A 16,318-nucleotide genomic window follows, 5' to 3' on the forward strand; every position below is an offset into this window, starting at 1 on the left:
ACAGGGAGGGTTCCAAAAGCTAACACAAAGCAAGATATTTGCAGTTGCCTGAAGTTATTGAAAAAAAACAGTCGTCACTGGAAAACAATGAGCGCTGCTTGCAACGTTTTTGTATATACATATGTATAAAGCATCAGCCATTAAAATCACTATTTTCTGTTCTTTTTACCCTCTTTCAATCGTTTTAGGCGGCAATGGCGTCGCTTTTGACAGATTGACCGGTTTTTTGTTGTTTTTTTTTCTTCGTCCGCAACTAACCTCTGTTGGCTTTATACATGTTACCTTAACATACTGGTACCTTACGCGCGTGAGTTATTTGAATGATGTGATTTTACTATTCCTAAAACGTGTTAAGTTTCGGTTTACCGCGTGTGGGTAATAGAGTAATGTTTAGCTAGCATCTTCAATATGTTTTTCTACGCTACTCGGGTAAGGAAACACTTAGCAAACGTTTGCGTTTGCATTGTGTAGGGTATATTAAAGAGTGATCAGCGAATACGTAGATTGAACTTGAACGTGAGGTTCTCTCTATGGTTTGTTTATCTATTCTCAAGCTTAACCATTTTTCGATACTAAAAATTATAAAAATTCAATTTGAGCACTATGCGGTCCGACTGTTTAAGAACTCCTCCCCTGACAGCTGTAAATTGGAGAACTTTAAATAAGAACAAAGAAAAATGTTAACTTCAGCTGTATCGAAGCTATAATACCCTTCACAGCTGCATTTCTACTAGCATAAAAAGTATAAAAAGATCTTTATCTTGATTTTAATCGGTCAATGGTTTTTACTCACATGGTCTCGAAAAGACTGCAGGACGGTTGTTGGCCTAGTCACACGTCACAACTTACTGGTAACACATGTGAGCCGTGTGGACATTATTATCGATGACACATGTAGAAAGTGCAGGGAAGTGGGCATGAGAGAGACGCTAGAACACCTCCTCTATCTAAAAATTTCAGAGCTTAAGAGCCTGGGTGAAGCATCAGAATTAGATATCTCTCTGATTAGTCCTATTAAACTTCGCAAAAAGTGTTGACGTCGTGCATGATATAAAATTTCGCTCATATTCCAGTGAATCTCCATCTGGCATTACAAAATATATTAGGCGTGACAGCCAGCCAGTATTACCTAACCTAAGGAGCCTTATAAATCAAAGTACAACTCACTCGCAACGAAAACTGCCAGCGCTGGTATAATAGTTAGGATATATTCAATATACCTAGACCCTGTAATATGCAAAACTATACCGACCGAAGATAAATATACCTGTGAATAGAAAATATTTAATGTATTACACGTTAGTGACGGTAGAGAAAACACAACCTTAAAAGTCGCTTATGTTCTGACGTCGAAAATATGTCTCTGAGTGAAATGATCACAAAACAATTGTTAGTAACAAAACTGTCAGGCAGACCTATGAAAATAACTGAAATGAAAAGATAAAAAACTAGAACTAAAATAAAGCATAAAGAAAGCTAAAGCAGCCAAAAGCTAGAGGAGAGACAGAAACAAGTAAAACCAAGTAGAAATGGGAAGCCTATGTAAGAAATAAATTTTAGTAGCGGAATATACAGCATAACATCATACATATCAATTAAAGTCGCAGATAAATAGGTACACACAAACTAAAAACATGGTTTGGGTGATTAACGGTGGATTTTTTTGTGATTTTTTCTATCAGTGAGGAAAATTATATGATAAACAAAAATGAAATACTTTAGGTACTTAACCAAATGATCTATAAAGTGGTGTGGTGAGTCAACTTTTAGTGCATACTGTAGACAGCTGGTATGTACAAGCATTTTCCAGAAGTCATTATCAATTATGACCTTTTTTGGCAATAACGCAATTTTCAATGAGTTCAATGCTCACAAGTACACTTGAAGTGCATGACTCAGAACGGTAAAATTATTCTATTGGTTTATATTAAAAAAAAAAAACCAAATAAACAAAATTTATCAGTGATTGTGAATTGCCTAGTAATTAGTTGAAGCATAAAGGACTTCAAATTTTTTGTTGACTCGACGAAAGGTAAACTCGATGAAAGGTAAAAATTATATATAACTTTATTTTTTTGTTTTAATATTTAATGGAACATTTTTATAAATTCAAAAATGTTAAGCAAATTTGCATAAAAAATAAGCCAACAAGCGGGATCGCTCTCTATTTTTGTTTATCAAATTTTTTATGCTGATAAGCTGACTAAGCAAATATTGAAAAAAATTTTAAGTATACTTCACAGAAAGCCTTTTTTGTTCGTGATAAGAAGAAATTTAATATATTGCAAAGCAATAGAACTCAAGTATTTATGTATTCACTCCACAAAATGATTAATTTTAATTTTAATTGAGCTGCTTGTGGTAACACTACGATTCTTGAGCAAAACCCGCGATTAAAGCTTTATGTATGACGTCATCACTTCACCACACATACCCTCAATCAAGCCACATGGCATCCAGCCAACCACCCCTTTCTTATATAGAACCGGCGGCCAGTAGCTCGACAAATTACTTCGCATGATATCACCACTTTACATCAAATCAACACAATCAGGTCTCATGGCTTCCAGTAAGCCACCGCAATAGCCTTTCGTATATGGGGCCAACAGCACGGCAATTTATATTGTGTGACATCACCACTGCACATCACCTGAACTCAATCCAGTCACATGGCTTGCAGTTAGCTTACACCAACATCTTTTCTTAAATAGAGCCAGTAGCTAGAAGCATGTCATTTCAAATCACATCAACATTCTGATTATGCTTAAATATAGGGATAAGTAAATATTTTTCACAACTGAATTTAAGTGCTGCCTTAATCACCACCACGTTCGTGTTTCAAACCCACGGGCTTAGATCTTCTATTCACTCGGGCAACTCTTCATTTATAATTTAATTACTTGAATGATTGAGTTTCGATTTACGTCGATCGCAATTGATTTTGCTTGCAACACCTGCAGCATAATTCATTATTCCTGTTGTTATATACCCCTTTCCTGGGCTTACCATATTGCATTGGTCATTTGATATGCACAGTGGTGAATGGAAAAGGGGACGCAAACTCAGCTTGGCAGCAGCTATGGTGAGCCCAACGTAATTCGCTAGCCTTGCTTATTAACTATATAAATATATTTATACATATACATTGTATGCATATGGCTCCATATTCGATGACACCTGTGCAATAAAAATGCTGTCGATTTGTCGACGTACATTATCTCCGATCACTTTCTGCTATTGCTATTTCTTATCTATATAATTCTTATAATTTTTTTGTTACCTACATACCTAGTCATATATGTTATACATACATACATATGTTAGCATGTTTCTGTACATGTTTATATATAAATAATTTGATATTGCTGTTTACTATGTGCCAATGTTTGTATAGTTTTGATTGTCATACATACATACACTTCCATTATGCAATATGTCGTCAATTAGTGTGTAAAGCCAATACACCTTGTATGGCCATAAATACAAAAGGGGACGCCAACCGTCAGCAAACTAGCAACAACAATGACACTTTGAACACTTTGCTTGTACAAACATTTTATCGAGTATATGTGACAAATTAGTAGACTTATGTCAGATTAGTTGAAGAGCAAGTGAAAAAAGTAACAAATAAAACAAAGTATGTAGCGAAATATAGGTTAGTTAGTAAATATAATGCAGCTAGCGTGAAAAATTCACATAAAATCTTTATTATTATAATTTTGCAATAAAATTCTATCACTTTTATCTACTAAAATTAATTGGTTTTATTAAAAACGGTATACGAAATTAACGAAATTGGCTTCCACGCTTTTCATATAACGGTATTTAAAACAAGCATAAAACGTTAACTTGCTGCGGAAGCTATATCCTTCACAAGTGTTTTTTTTATAACATAAAAGGGTATACAAATATCTTTATTTTGATTAAGATTCTCCAGTTTGTATTGCAGCTATATGCTATAGTGTCCAAACTGTACAATGTGCTTGGTGATTGGAGTGTTGTCTTGGATAATAATCAAAGTCAAATTTCGTGAAGACAGATGGTTATGGCTAAATCTACTTAGCTCGTCACGCTGATCATTTACATATGGTATACATTTAATATGCTCTCCGACGGTTTTTTTCAGTGTTACAAACTTCATGACGAACTAAATACACCCTGTTCAGGGTGATTTGAAAGATCGAATCTGTTGTTCTTGCAGTGACATGAAACATTTCCGGTTGCGTTCGGGTAAAGTCGAATCGACTGTCGGATTGTCGTGTGAATCTACTTCTTACGAATAAAGAGATTCGTTATTGTTGTTGTGGTTGTTGTAGCGGCAGAAAACATTCCTTGCCTATTTTTTGGAAATGCTGTCGAGCCTGTTAAACTACCTGGCGGAAAACAATCCGAGTCCGTTCCGGTACCGTCTATTGTCGTGAGAAGAGATTCAGCTTAGTAAAACACTTAGGCGACAAACATCCGCTTTTTATATTTTTATTAAACCCACTTGGGTTTCACAAAACGCTCCAATGGACACTATTATTTGAATTCCAGAGTACCCATATACTTGTATATATATACATAAATACCGTATACTCTCTCATTTTTAAATATTTGCTACTACAACTAAGAATCCTAAATTCTTTTGGAAAAGGCTCAAGTCAAGCTCAAGTAAAGCGCAAAAGTTCTCATGTGACGACAAAAAACTTAATCCCCTCGTTTATCAGACAGATACTCCGTCAATATATTTTGAAGCGAATGACGTTTCGTCGTCTTTGAGTCTACCTTAACTCTACTCACATTTGAATTCGAAAGTTCCAAGGTATTTATTGTTAAAATCCTGTTGTTTTGTTCGAGAACAGCTGTTTAACTTAATTCCTGCTCTGATTATCGGCCGGCCAAGAACTAAGTCTAGAAATCCAGCTTAACATATGTCTGAAGTTCTCTGCAGATGCAAAGTCCAATTGGTTTTTTTTAGAATGCTGCTGAGTAAGTATCCCGCTGGATGCAAATCCGGGTACGTTGTGGTTCTGGGAACATTTGGGTGGCTGGTTTTCTGATTTGCCGCACTAGAAGCGTCTCCAAGTATATGTAGATAGATTTTTTAGAATGCTGCTGAAGAAATTATTCGCCTGGATGCAAATCCGGGTATGTTTCGGTTATGTATACCCAACTGGGATTGATTGGAAGACTGTTTTTCTAAATTGTCGAGCCACAGTCGTGTCTAAGTGAAATCAATCTAATGAAAATTTATTTTAGTGAATGCTGCTAAACAAAAAAGCAGTCTGGTTGCAAATCCGGGTCACTATTGTATATCCAACTGTCATGGGAACGGTTGATAGGCTGATTTGTCTATACCTCCTAAAGACTATTGCCATTGTTTATGCAACAAAATAAAATATTCGAGGCTGTTGCGCTCATAATTTAGAGTCAAGAAAAAACAAACATTGCCAAATTTCAAGTGAAATTTACTGGATGTCAAAGTTCACTGAAACGCGACCGTCGTTTGTCGCCGAAGAATTTCTGTACTTTCATTAATTAAATTCATACATAACATACATACGTATATAATCCAAGAATATGGTAGTCTCGCGAAGAAAGTAAGCATTTGCGGTGTATTGAACTTTAAACTCCAAAGTCAAATGATTAAAAATTTTGTTTTTATACTGTAAACAAAGAGAAAAGCCGTTAAGCGAACGGGAAATGTGTTTAAAAACCATAAGTCATTGTAAAGCGGCCAGTTAGACTTTGAAGCAATGTCTGCATAACAGTAAATGTGCACAGCTGATGAGCATTGTACGATTATATGAGTATATATAATGTGTATCAGTCAGTTGTCAGCTGTCAAATTTGTAGAAGATGTTATGTTTTAAATACAACGCTGTTGATGCACAGAAGCACCACCACAAGCGCTTGATTAAATCATTTCACACGCCGCTTAGACTTTGTTTCTCTAATTAGTCAGTTGCATGCGCTGGACTTTTGTTGACTCGATGCGTCATAGCGACACCCACAATCGCAAGTTATCTGTATGTGTATGTTTGTATTCATAGAGGAAACGAACGTATCGTGCTGGTACTAATTGCGAGTACAGCTTTCCAGCTGAAAATATTTTCGATAATTATATTTTATTGTCTGAATAAACTATGCTACACCGATATGGTCGCCTTCAGACGTGTCAAAATACTGCACTCTGAACGATTATAGGATGTCTCTTGAGCGTAAAATAACCACCCATTGCAGATGAAGAGCTTGAGTTGCCTCAAAAAGCTAGAGTGACTCTTGCGCAACTTCTTTCTGTATACTGTAACATAGAAGATTCAACTGCTACTTATACAGAATCGACCCTGAAATACCAACTATATAACCAGCGTGCAAAGATTTCCCGCATGACTCTAACCACCTCCTTGCATGCCCAGCGAACCCCACTCATCTAACACCCCTCTCCCTATGGTCTGACCACGTCGAAACAACACGTTTTCTGGGCCTACCATTAGATGTCTTCGATGAAAACCAACCCGGGGACTAGCTAACCGCTATAACAACCAAAACAGAGTTTGAATCTCATGCCACTTGATAGGCAATAGTGAACGCCCGAGTGTATACCGGTCATGAAAGACTTGCTCATTAGATTCATTAGCCTTTCGGATTTCCAATTTTGTTAGTTAACCTTGGACCGTATACCACAAATAAGAGAGAGGTTCAGCAATCATTCGCGATGAAAATCATTATAATTATTTTCATCCACGAGAGGCTCTGGACCTAATATTCCGAAATTATTTGTTATAAAATTGAAATTTTGTCTTGAAGATGCAGGTCTTTCCAATTTTAAAATAAATCCGCTGTGTATGCCGTCAACACAAAATATTTGTTTACAAATGCATTTCGTTTATTTTTACAAACAGTTAAGATTAAAGATTTCTTTTCTTTGCAGAGATTTTTTGCCTCGTGGTTCTGGCATTGTAACACGTCGACCATTAATCTTGCAGTTGATTAACGGTGTAACCGGTAAGTTAATGTTGTATTATTTTATTTTTCTCATCACTCAAAATCTACATACATTTTATTCATCCAGAACATGGTGAGTTTCTGCATTGTAAGGGTAAGAAATTCACCAGTTTCGATGAGATCCGCAAAGAGATCGAGGATGAAACGGATCGTGTAACAGGCAGTAATAAGGGCATATCTAATATACCAATCAATTTGCGTGTCTACTCACCACACGTACTCAATCTGACACTCATCGATTTGCCTGGTCTAACCAAGGTGGCAATCGGTGATCAGCCCGTTGATATTGAACAACAAATTAAAGGAATGATCTTTCAATTTATACGCAAGGAAACTTGTCTTATTTTGGCTGTAACGCCAGCTAATACAGATTTAGCCAATTCGGATGCATTGAAATTGGCCAAAGAGGTCGATCCACAGGGTGTGCGCACAATTGGTGTAATCACTAAGCTCGATCTTATGGACGAAGGCACAGATGCGCGTGATATATTAGAGAATAAATTATTGCCGCTGCGACGCGGCTACATTGGTGTGGTGAATCGCTCACAAAAGGATATTGAGGGACGTAAGGATATTCATCAAGCCTTATCGGCTGAACGCAAATTCTTCCTTAGTCATCCATCTTATAGACATATGGCCGATCGTTTGGGCACACCATATCTACAGCGTGTGCTCAATCAACAGTTGACCAATCATATTCGTGATACGCTTCCCGGTTTACGTGATAAATTGCAAAAGCAAATGTTGACACTGGAAAAGGATGTGGAGCAATTTAAGCACTTCAGACCCGATGACCCCAGCATTAAGACGAAGGCGATGTTACAGTAAGTTGGCGTCAATAGTTGTTAAATATGGATTCGTATTGCTTATATCTTCATCTTTTTTATTTCGTAACAGAATGATCCAACAGTTGCAGTCAGATTTTGAGCGTACCATTGAAGGTTCCGGTTCAGCTTTGGTCAATACAAATGAACTATCTGGTGGTGCTAAAATCAATAGAATTTTCCATGAACGGTAAGTTAGTAAAGCTTGACAATTAATATTTTTATATATAAAATATTTCGGTTCGAAAAAAATATTATACTTCGGAATTGAAAATTTAGTTTTTTCGAGGAAAGATAATGCAGATAAATTATTTTGACCGTAAAAATTTTTGCTACAATCAATAAAATTTTGTTAAACGGTGAGTTAGTATGGCTTGAAAAATATTATTTCCGTAACTTAAAATTCTATTTGTTCGAAAAAATATTATTCGAAATTTAAAATTAAGTTTTATCGCGGGAGGATAATTTGAATAAAATATTTGAAACGTTAAAGTTTTTCGAACAATTTTTCGAAGTTAAATTTTTTATGAAATAGCATTTTTCGACGTTAATTTTTTCTGGTGGTGCTAAAATCAATAAAATGTTCCATGAACGGTGAGTTAGTATGGCTTGAAAATTATTATTTTCAAAACAAAAATTTTGTTCGTTAAAAAAAAAAATTTACATATTACATTATATTGTCGAATTGTATAGCACTGTACCATATCCAATATTAATTTACGTATTTAACATTTTTCAGTTTACGATTCGAGATTGTAAAAATGGCTTGTGATGAAAAGGAATTACGTCGCGAAATCTCATTCGCCATTCGTAATATACATGGTATTCGTGTGGGCCTGTTCACACCCGACATGGCATTCGAGGCGATTGTCAAGCGTCAAATTGCACAATTAAAGGAGCCGGTTATCAAATGTGTCGATCTAGTCGTGCAGGAGTTGTCCGTTGTGGTGCGCATGTGCACAGATAAGGTATATACATATATATTTTTGGCTTAAATATAAATGCCATTCAAATAAAATTCGATGTAAATTTCGCTTCAGATGTCACGCTATCCACGTTTACGTGAGGAAACCGAACGCATCATCACTACACACATACGGCAGCGTGAACAGTACTGTAAGGAACAAATCCTATTGCTCATCGATTTCGAATTGGCCTACATGAATACCAATCATGAGGATTTCATTGGCTTTGCAAAGTGCGTAGTTCTTCAAAATATCACAATTAATATGTTTTTATATGCAATTCTTTTGTTTTAGTGCTCAGAATAAATCTGAAAATGCCAATAAGACTGGCACACGCCAGTTGGGCAATCAGGTTATACGCAAAGGCTATATGGTCATACAAAATTTGGGCATTATGAAAGGTGCGTGACCTATATAATGAAAGTTTCTGGTTTATTTTTTAGTTGTACTGTAAATAGTTTAAGCGTAGCTTAGTTTTTACGTCATTCCAGATATCGTGCAGTGTCTACTATTATCGATTTATGATTGTTGTTTTGTATATATTTATCGTATTTTGTAAATTATAAGTCTATTGTGATTTAATTAGTTTGGTGCGGGTGTAGATATTCCAGCGCGTTTGTGGTTGTTCGCTGTTAGTTATGGTAATTTTAAGTTTATAATAGGTTTGTTTAGATATTTGTGAGATTTTTCGTTGTATTTGTTTTTGTATGACTGCTTTCGAGTTATTTCGCTTTGTGTATTTTTTACTAGTTAATAATTTCTTTGGAAATCGTTATGATAATTAAGTAAGGTAGTTTTGTATTGTGGGCGTAATGAAAATTTGTGCAAATAACCGTTAATTAATCGGAATTTGTTGTATTTTCAAGCCTTTATACAGCTTAAATGTGGATTTTGGCCACTAGTATTTAAAATACAGTTTTTAAGATTGCTTAGACTACAAAAGTGTATAAAATGTCTATATTGTAATCCTATAACCAGCGTTGCGAATTTTTTTATTGAAACATTTTGGATTAAAAATTAAATTTTAATTTTTTAATCTTTTAATGTCAATGTTGAGATTAAAATTTAATTTTTTTAACGTAATGTGGGTATACATTTATTTTTAAGCCGATATTTGGGAGTATTTTTTAAACATTTTTTTGGGTTTTCAAAATAAAATAAAAATATTTTAATGTTAATTAAATTTTTTTCAATACTTTATTGGCAAACCTGCTTACAATAGTAAAATTTTGTATGTGTCTATAATTTTGTTTATTAAAAGAATTGTGACTTCCAAATTAATGGGCATACATGGTGTGACATCCTAAAAAAATCCAAAAAGCTACTATCAATTATTTTAAAATTTTAAGAATACAGAGTAAAGTTTTTGGAAAAAAACTGCAAATATTTTTCGCGTGTAATTCGAAACTGCGACGGTGCTAAAAACAAAAATGTTCCTGCTCTACTGCAGCGATGCCGGTCTGAAGATATTGTGCGTGCAATGACCTGCGGTCAAAAAAAAAATTAAAAAATGGCAAAATGGCGGCAGTAGGGCATTGTATGCAAAATTGCAAATATTTGTCGATTTTAAATGGATTCATCTAGCTAATCGTGTATTAAATTAAGTTATACTTAATCAAAGTTTAAAAATAATTTTAAAAATATCAATCGCAATTTTTTTGAAAATGTTTTCTTCACTCTGCAGTTTGGTTATATAATATAACACTTATATAGTCATTAATTTTTCATATTTTAGTTTTTTCGAACACTTCTTTTTTGTTCAATAACTTTTAGAACTAAAAAAATATAGCGACGACAATAACTCGTTTTTAATATCGACGTGTTGAATATTATTTATTATTTTGGCGCACTTAATTTCTGTACTTCACATTTTTTATAAATAATGTATATTTACTACTTTTTTCTTAGGATTTACTTAGTACAACCAATTATAGTTTTTTTTTTTAAGCTCCTCATAAAAAGTAAACGTGTAACGTTTTTTAAGCTTTATTTAGAAATATATGTATACATTTTTTATTATTCGTTTCGTAATCGCTTCACTTTTCGTTCTGAGTCTTTGTGTTCGTCTACTTAATTTAAATTACAAATTGCATGTTTTAACTTATATATTTAGTTTTCTATGTTTATTTTGATTCTCTGTCTCTCCTACTCCTATGTTTATGATTTTCTTTATTCATTTTTGTAGCCTTGAAGCGATTTTTGCCACAAATTCTTGGTTTGTATAATGCTCGATATATTTTAAAAAGTTTTCAAAAAAAATTTAATTTTTATATTTGCATTTTTCGTTGCAATTCTTTCTCCTCCTCTTGCAATTTGTTTTCAATTTATGTGTACTAAATTTAAAGTAATATTGTCATTAGTATTGTGTTGCGTTTTTACTGTTATTTGATATTTTCAAATAATAATATATAACATATTTATGTGTAATAAATGAAGTTTTTATGAATCTATATAAATTTCTAAATAATATAATAGTATTAATGAACGTTTAAACGCACGCACGGCACCACTGGCTTTAGTATTCCTTTTTCGGTGATTGCGCATGCGCATAATTTTTAATATTTCTGTTAGCGCAGTTGTAAATTACGTTGTTTTAAGTATTTGTGATTATTTGCGTGTTCGATTTGTGTACAAATTAGTTGAAACTTCGATGAATGAGCTTTTGGCGTGTTTAAAAATATAAATGCGGATTTTTAAATCTGTTTTAGGAACTTTTTGTTTTATAAAAAAATAACTGTAATACACTTTTATAATATTTTTATTGCCATTCTTAATATATTATATATATATTTTATTTTCACTACATAAGTATCAAGCGATATTTTCGGCATCTGGAAAAAAATATGTTTTTCTAAAATAATTTACTTGTTCACCGAACATTAATCTAGTACGGTTGATTCCGTAGTTCAGTACTTTATGGTTGGAATTTTTATACCCTGAACAGGGTATATTGAGGGTGACTGACTGATTTTATTTGTGCAGGGTATTATGCTGGCAACAGTCACCGACGTTCGGCCCTTCCGTACTTACCGCTCGTATTAAACAAAATTTGTCAAAAGTTATGCCCGTAGTGGTAACGTAGAAATCTGTTATTCTCTTTTGTTTTCATTTCACCAAAGTTGACATTGCTCAATTTGTATACATGATTTTGCACACATATAGTTTTTTAGTTATTATTTTTTATAACGTAAAAGCTCAAAACTAAAATCCAACTTTTATAAATAGTGTACCTATTTGTAAATATATGTATTCGACTGTGATTTTGAGTTAGTTTAAGTATTTTTCAAATATATTAAACATGAATTTTTAATTACCACAGAGTATATATATATATATATCAGCTGACCCGTTGCTACGGGAAAAATCCAATTTACACGGTTATCCTACCGTACGGTAGAAGCGGTGGTGAGTGTTCATTTACATTGCGCTCCCATAAGATAGGTCGTATCAGCTGATTCGGTCTACGGTTTTGCGTCGGTGACTGTTTCCATTAGCATTACAGCTTCGTTGCAATCGAAGTTAACGTTTTTATACTCTCGCAACCTGTTGCTACAGAGTATAATAGTTTTGTTCACCTAACGGTTGTTTGTATCACCTAAAACTAATCGAGTTAGATATAGGGTTATGTATATATAAATTATCAGGATGAAGAGACGAGTTGAAATCCGGGTGACTGTCTGTCCGTCCGTCCGTCCGTCCGTGCAAGCTCTAACTTGAGTAAAAATTGAGATATCTTTATGAAACTTGGTAGACATGTTTCTTGGTACCGTGAGACGGTTGGTATTGCAGATGGGCGTAATCGGACCACTGCCACGCCCACAAAACGCCATTAATCAAAAACAAATAACTTGCCATAACTAAGCTCCGCAATAAGATACAAGACTGTTATTTAGTACACAGGATCACATTACGGAGGGGCATCTGCAGTTAAAACTTTTTTTAAAAAGTGGGCGTGGTCCCGCCTCTAATAGGTTTAATGTGCATATCTCCTAAACCGCTAATGCTATAATAACAAAATTCACTAGAAGCAAATGTTTTTAGCACTTCTAGTGACGGTGTGAAAATAGTTGAAATCGGGTGGCAACTCCGCCCACTCCCCATATAACGGTACTGTTAAAAACTACTAAAAGCGCGATAAATCAAGCACTAAACACGCCAGAGACATCCGCGAGGTTCCGAGGAACCGCGTTCAAAATTAGACAGTGGGCGTGGCACAGCCCACTTTTAGGTGAAAACCCATATCTTGAGATCTGCTTAACCGATTTCAACCAAATTCGGTGCGTAACGTTATTTTCATGTTTCTATGTCATAGTGCGAAAATGGGCGAAATCGGACTACAACCACGCTTACTTCCCATGTAACATCATTTTCAATTCCATCTGATTCTTTCACTTTCCACTTTGCAAATCAGGTAACAATGATTATATCGGGGTAAAACTTTGCGTGAATAATGCAATTAAAGTATGCCACCTTGCGTCCAAAAATTGTCTAAATCGAACCAAAACTGTTCAAACCCCTAAGTACTAAATATGTGGACCCCAGTGCCTATAGTTGACCTTCTACCGAAAATATCAGTCAATCCACAAAGAAATCTCAAACGAGTATACCATTTGACTTTGCGAGAGTATAAAATGTTCGGTTATATCCGAACTTAGCCCTTCCTTACTTGTTTTTTCTTGTTTCTTTTTTTTATATTAATCTAACGTCTATTTTTTTTTACTTCCTATCTGTAACTCTTCGACAACTCTTTATACTTTCTTTTTCTCTATATCCTAATATATTTTCTATTACACCTCACACTTGCTGCATATCGAACCTTCCACCATTTCTACTTTAATCTCCATAATTTCTTTGTCTCGTTGAGATTTCGGTTTTTACCATACAGTACCTCCGGTTTTAAGTTTAGATTCGTCGATATTCTCATTTTTATTTTTAAACTGACCTTTGGCAAATTTTCATGTTAATATGTAAATAGTTCTGTTGAAAAATGTTTAAATTTATTTATAATCTACTTTATTCCTTATTGTAAATAGTGTATTAAGCTAATTAAAATATTTCATATTATATATATAGGTTGATTTAGTATAGCTTAGGTCTCACAAATATATACGTATGTACATTGTAAATTATTATAGTTTATAATTGTATAGAGTTATCAATTTTACATGCTCATAAAGTTTATATAAATGAAAACCAACTAAAATGTTAATAATCATTTTTTTCGAAATTTTCTTCCTTTTTGTCTCATTCCATGCACGTCTTATTGCTATATCTGCATTTCTTCATCGTACAATTGCTGTTTATTCGCCAATTCTTCTTATGCTTCTCATCTTTATATTTAACAACAAAATTTTTAAAATTTCCTAAAAAAAAAAACTAAATAAATAAATTCATTAAAAACTGTCAACTGTACAACAACATAATTGCAACAATTCTAATTGACTGCACGCCAACAACACCAATACACCTCTGTTTCCCGGGCAAATGAAACTTGACACTACAATTCACAAATTAAAAACAAAAAATGAAATTCAATACTTACAAACACCTGCCATCTTCCGTCCATTACTTGCTACATTCTATCACTCAACACTACAAACTTGCAACACGAAATATTTTGTTTTCCAACACCTCAAAAAACAACAACACAACATTGCAGGCGGTTCGCGTCCCTATTGGTTTGTACTGACATCGGAGAGTATTTCCTGGTACAAGGATGAGGATGAGAAGGAGAAGAAATTTATGTTGCCGTTGGATGGTTTGAAATTACGCGATATTGAACAGGGCTTCATGTCAATGTCAAGACGTGTCACATTTGCTTTATTCAGTCCTGATGGACGTAATGTTTATAAGGTTAGTAATTTTTGTAAAGTACAAAAAAATTTTACAACGTTTAACCACCAAAGACCACGTACAAAATTCAAAATAGTAAACAGTAACAGTAACAGCAACAGAAAATGCAACAAAAAACAGCAACAAAAACTTGTAAAAAAAAAACAATATACAAGAACAAGAGAAATGAAAATCGCGCTTTAGCTCAATGTCGCATGGTGTTTTACAATTTTATTTTGAAACGTTTGCTTTCATAGAGGAAATGTAAAGTATTGCCCCACGGTTTATTTATAAGTAATGAGAGTTTTTTTCAACCGAATACGTATAGCGCTACACACCACGCTTATTAAAGACAAAGTAATATTGATAGAAACATGCTAATATTTGTTATAATTTTATAATAAAATCATTTAAAACGAAGTCAGCAAAATATATAATATTCTAGAAATTAAATGAACATACAAAAATGTAAAAGTAAAAATAATAAAAGAAATTATAAATAACAATAAAAAATAATAAATAACAATATAAAATAATAAATAACAATATAAAATAATAAATAATAAATAACAATGTAAAATAATTAAAAACAATAAAATATAATAAATAACCTTTAAAAAACCATAAATAATTATAAAAAAAAAAAATAATAATAATAAAAAAAAAATAAAAAATTATAAAAAACAATTAAAAATTATAAAAAATAAATAAAAAAATAAAAAGTAATAATAAATGTAATGCAGCTGTTTAATAAAAAATTAAAACAATATTAATGAACATACTTTTGAAAGACACATAAACTATCATGTTTTATATACTCGTGAATTGTCTTAGAAAATATAAATTTAAATTAATTGTTATTACTTTTTATTAATACAAGTACAATAACAGACAACTTTATTTAACTGTTCCATAATTAAAACATTCAAATATTTATGAAAGAAAAAAAAGTAATTTTTTAACTTTTATTATATAATTCTACAAAAATCCCTTTTCAATCATTATTTATTGCTGCCATAATTATTTATTAACTCATTATTGTTAAATTTTTGAACTTAAAATTTTGTTCAAAGTGCTTTATTTGCATCAATTAATTATTTTAATTAAAATTGTATGTAATGAAAAATTTTAGTTTAATTTTTTTTTGTCTTTTTATAATTTTTATTATTTTATACTTAAAAAGTTTTTAATTTTTTTTTGACTTTTGTTTTATTATTTAATTTTTTTATATTTTTTATTATTATTATTATTATTATTTTTTATATTTTATATTTAATCTATTGTTTTTTTTTTTTGTTATATTTTTACATTTTGTTTTTGTTACATTGACATATTTATTTCAAAAATATTTCATTCACCTTTCTCTCTTTTAACCTGTGGTGTGTAGCGTATTACGAATATTATTCAAATTACTTACCCTAATAATTTCTAAACAATTGCGTTGCATACAATTTAAAATGTAATAATTTCTTTAATTTACCTGCCCTCTTATAATATTGTATATTACTGAATGTATGTATGCCTCTCTTTCACACACACACAATACTGTTTTGTACCCGTTATTTAAATTTGATTTTCGTTATATTTAGTACATGCATACAAATGTACTATTATGTAAGTGTGCGCTCCTGATGGTTTATTTCAATTGAATAGCGTGTTGCGCGTAAGCGAAAGAAAAATTAAACGATAAAATAATATTTGCAACCC

At 32.7% G+C, this 16,318-nt stretch overlaps 1 protein-coding gene across 8 annotated transcripts in view; it reads left to right on the top strand.

Annotated features, from left to right (window-relative positions):
• Window positions 1–16,318, top strand: part of shi (dynamin-1 shibire) — a 42,798-nt gene that overhangs the window by 7,566 nt on the left and 18,914 nt on the right. For all 8 annotated transcript variants that reach the window (XM_070109571.1, XM_070109577.1, XM_070109576.1 and 5 more), the window contains exons 3-9: window positions 6,917–6,990; window positions 7,058–7,814; window positions 7,888–8,004; window positions 8,554–8,782; window positions 8,855–9,012; window positions 9,074–9,180; window positions 14,439–14,632. In XM_070109571.1, coding sequence (XP_069965672.1) covers window positions 6,917–6,990; window positions 7,058–7,814; window positions 7,888–8,004; window positions 8,554–8,782; window positions 8,855–9,012; window positions 9,074–9,180; window positions 14,439–14,632 — 1,636 coding nt within the window. The remainder of the gene's footprint in view (window positions 1–6,916; window positions 6,991–7,057; window positions 7,815–7,887; window positions 8,005–8,553; window positions 8,783–8,854; window positions 9,013–9,073; window positions 9,181–14,438; window positions 14,633–16,318) is intronic.

Source organism: Bactrocera oleae, chromosome 5, assembly GCF_042242935.1.
Source record: "Bactrocera oleae isolate idBacOlea1 chromosome 5, idBacOlea1, whole genome shotgun sequence".
NCBI classification, from domain to species: domain Eukaryota; kingdom Metazoa; phylum Arthropoda; class Insecta; order Diptera; family Tephritidae; genus Bactrocera; species Bactrocera oleae.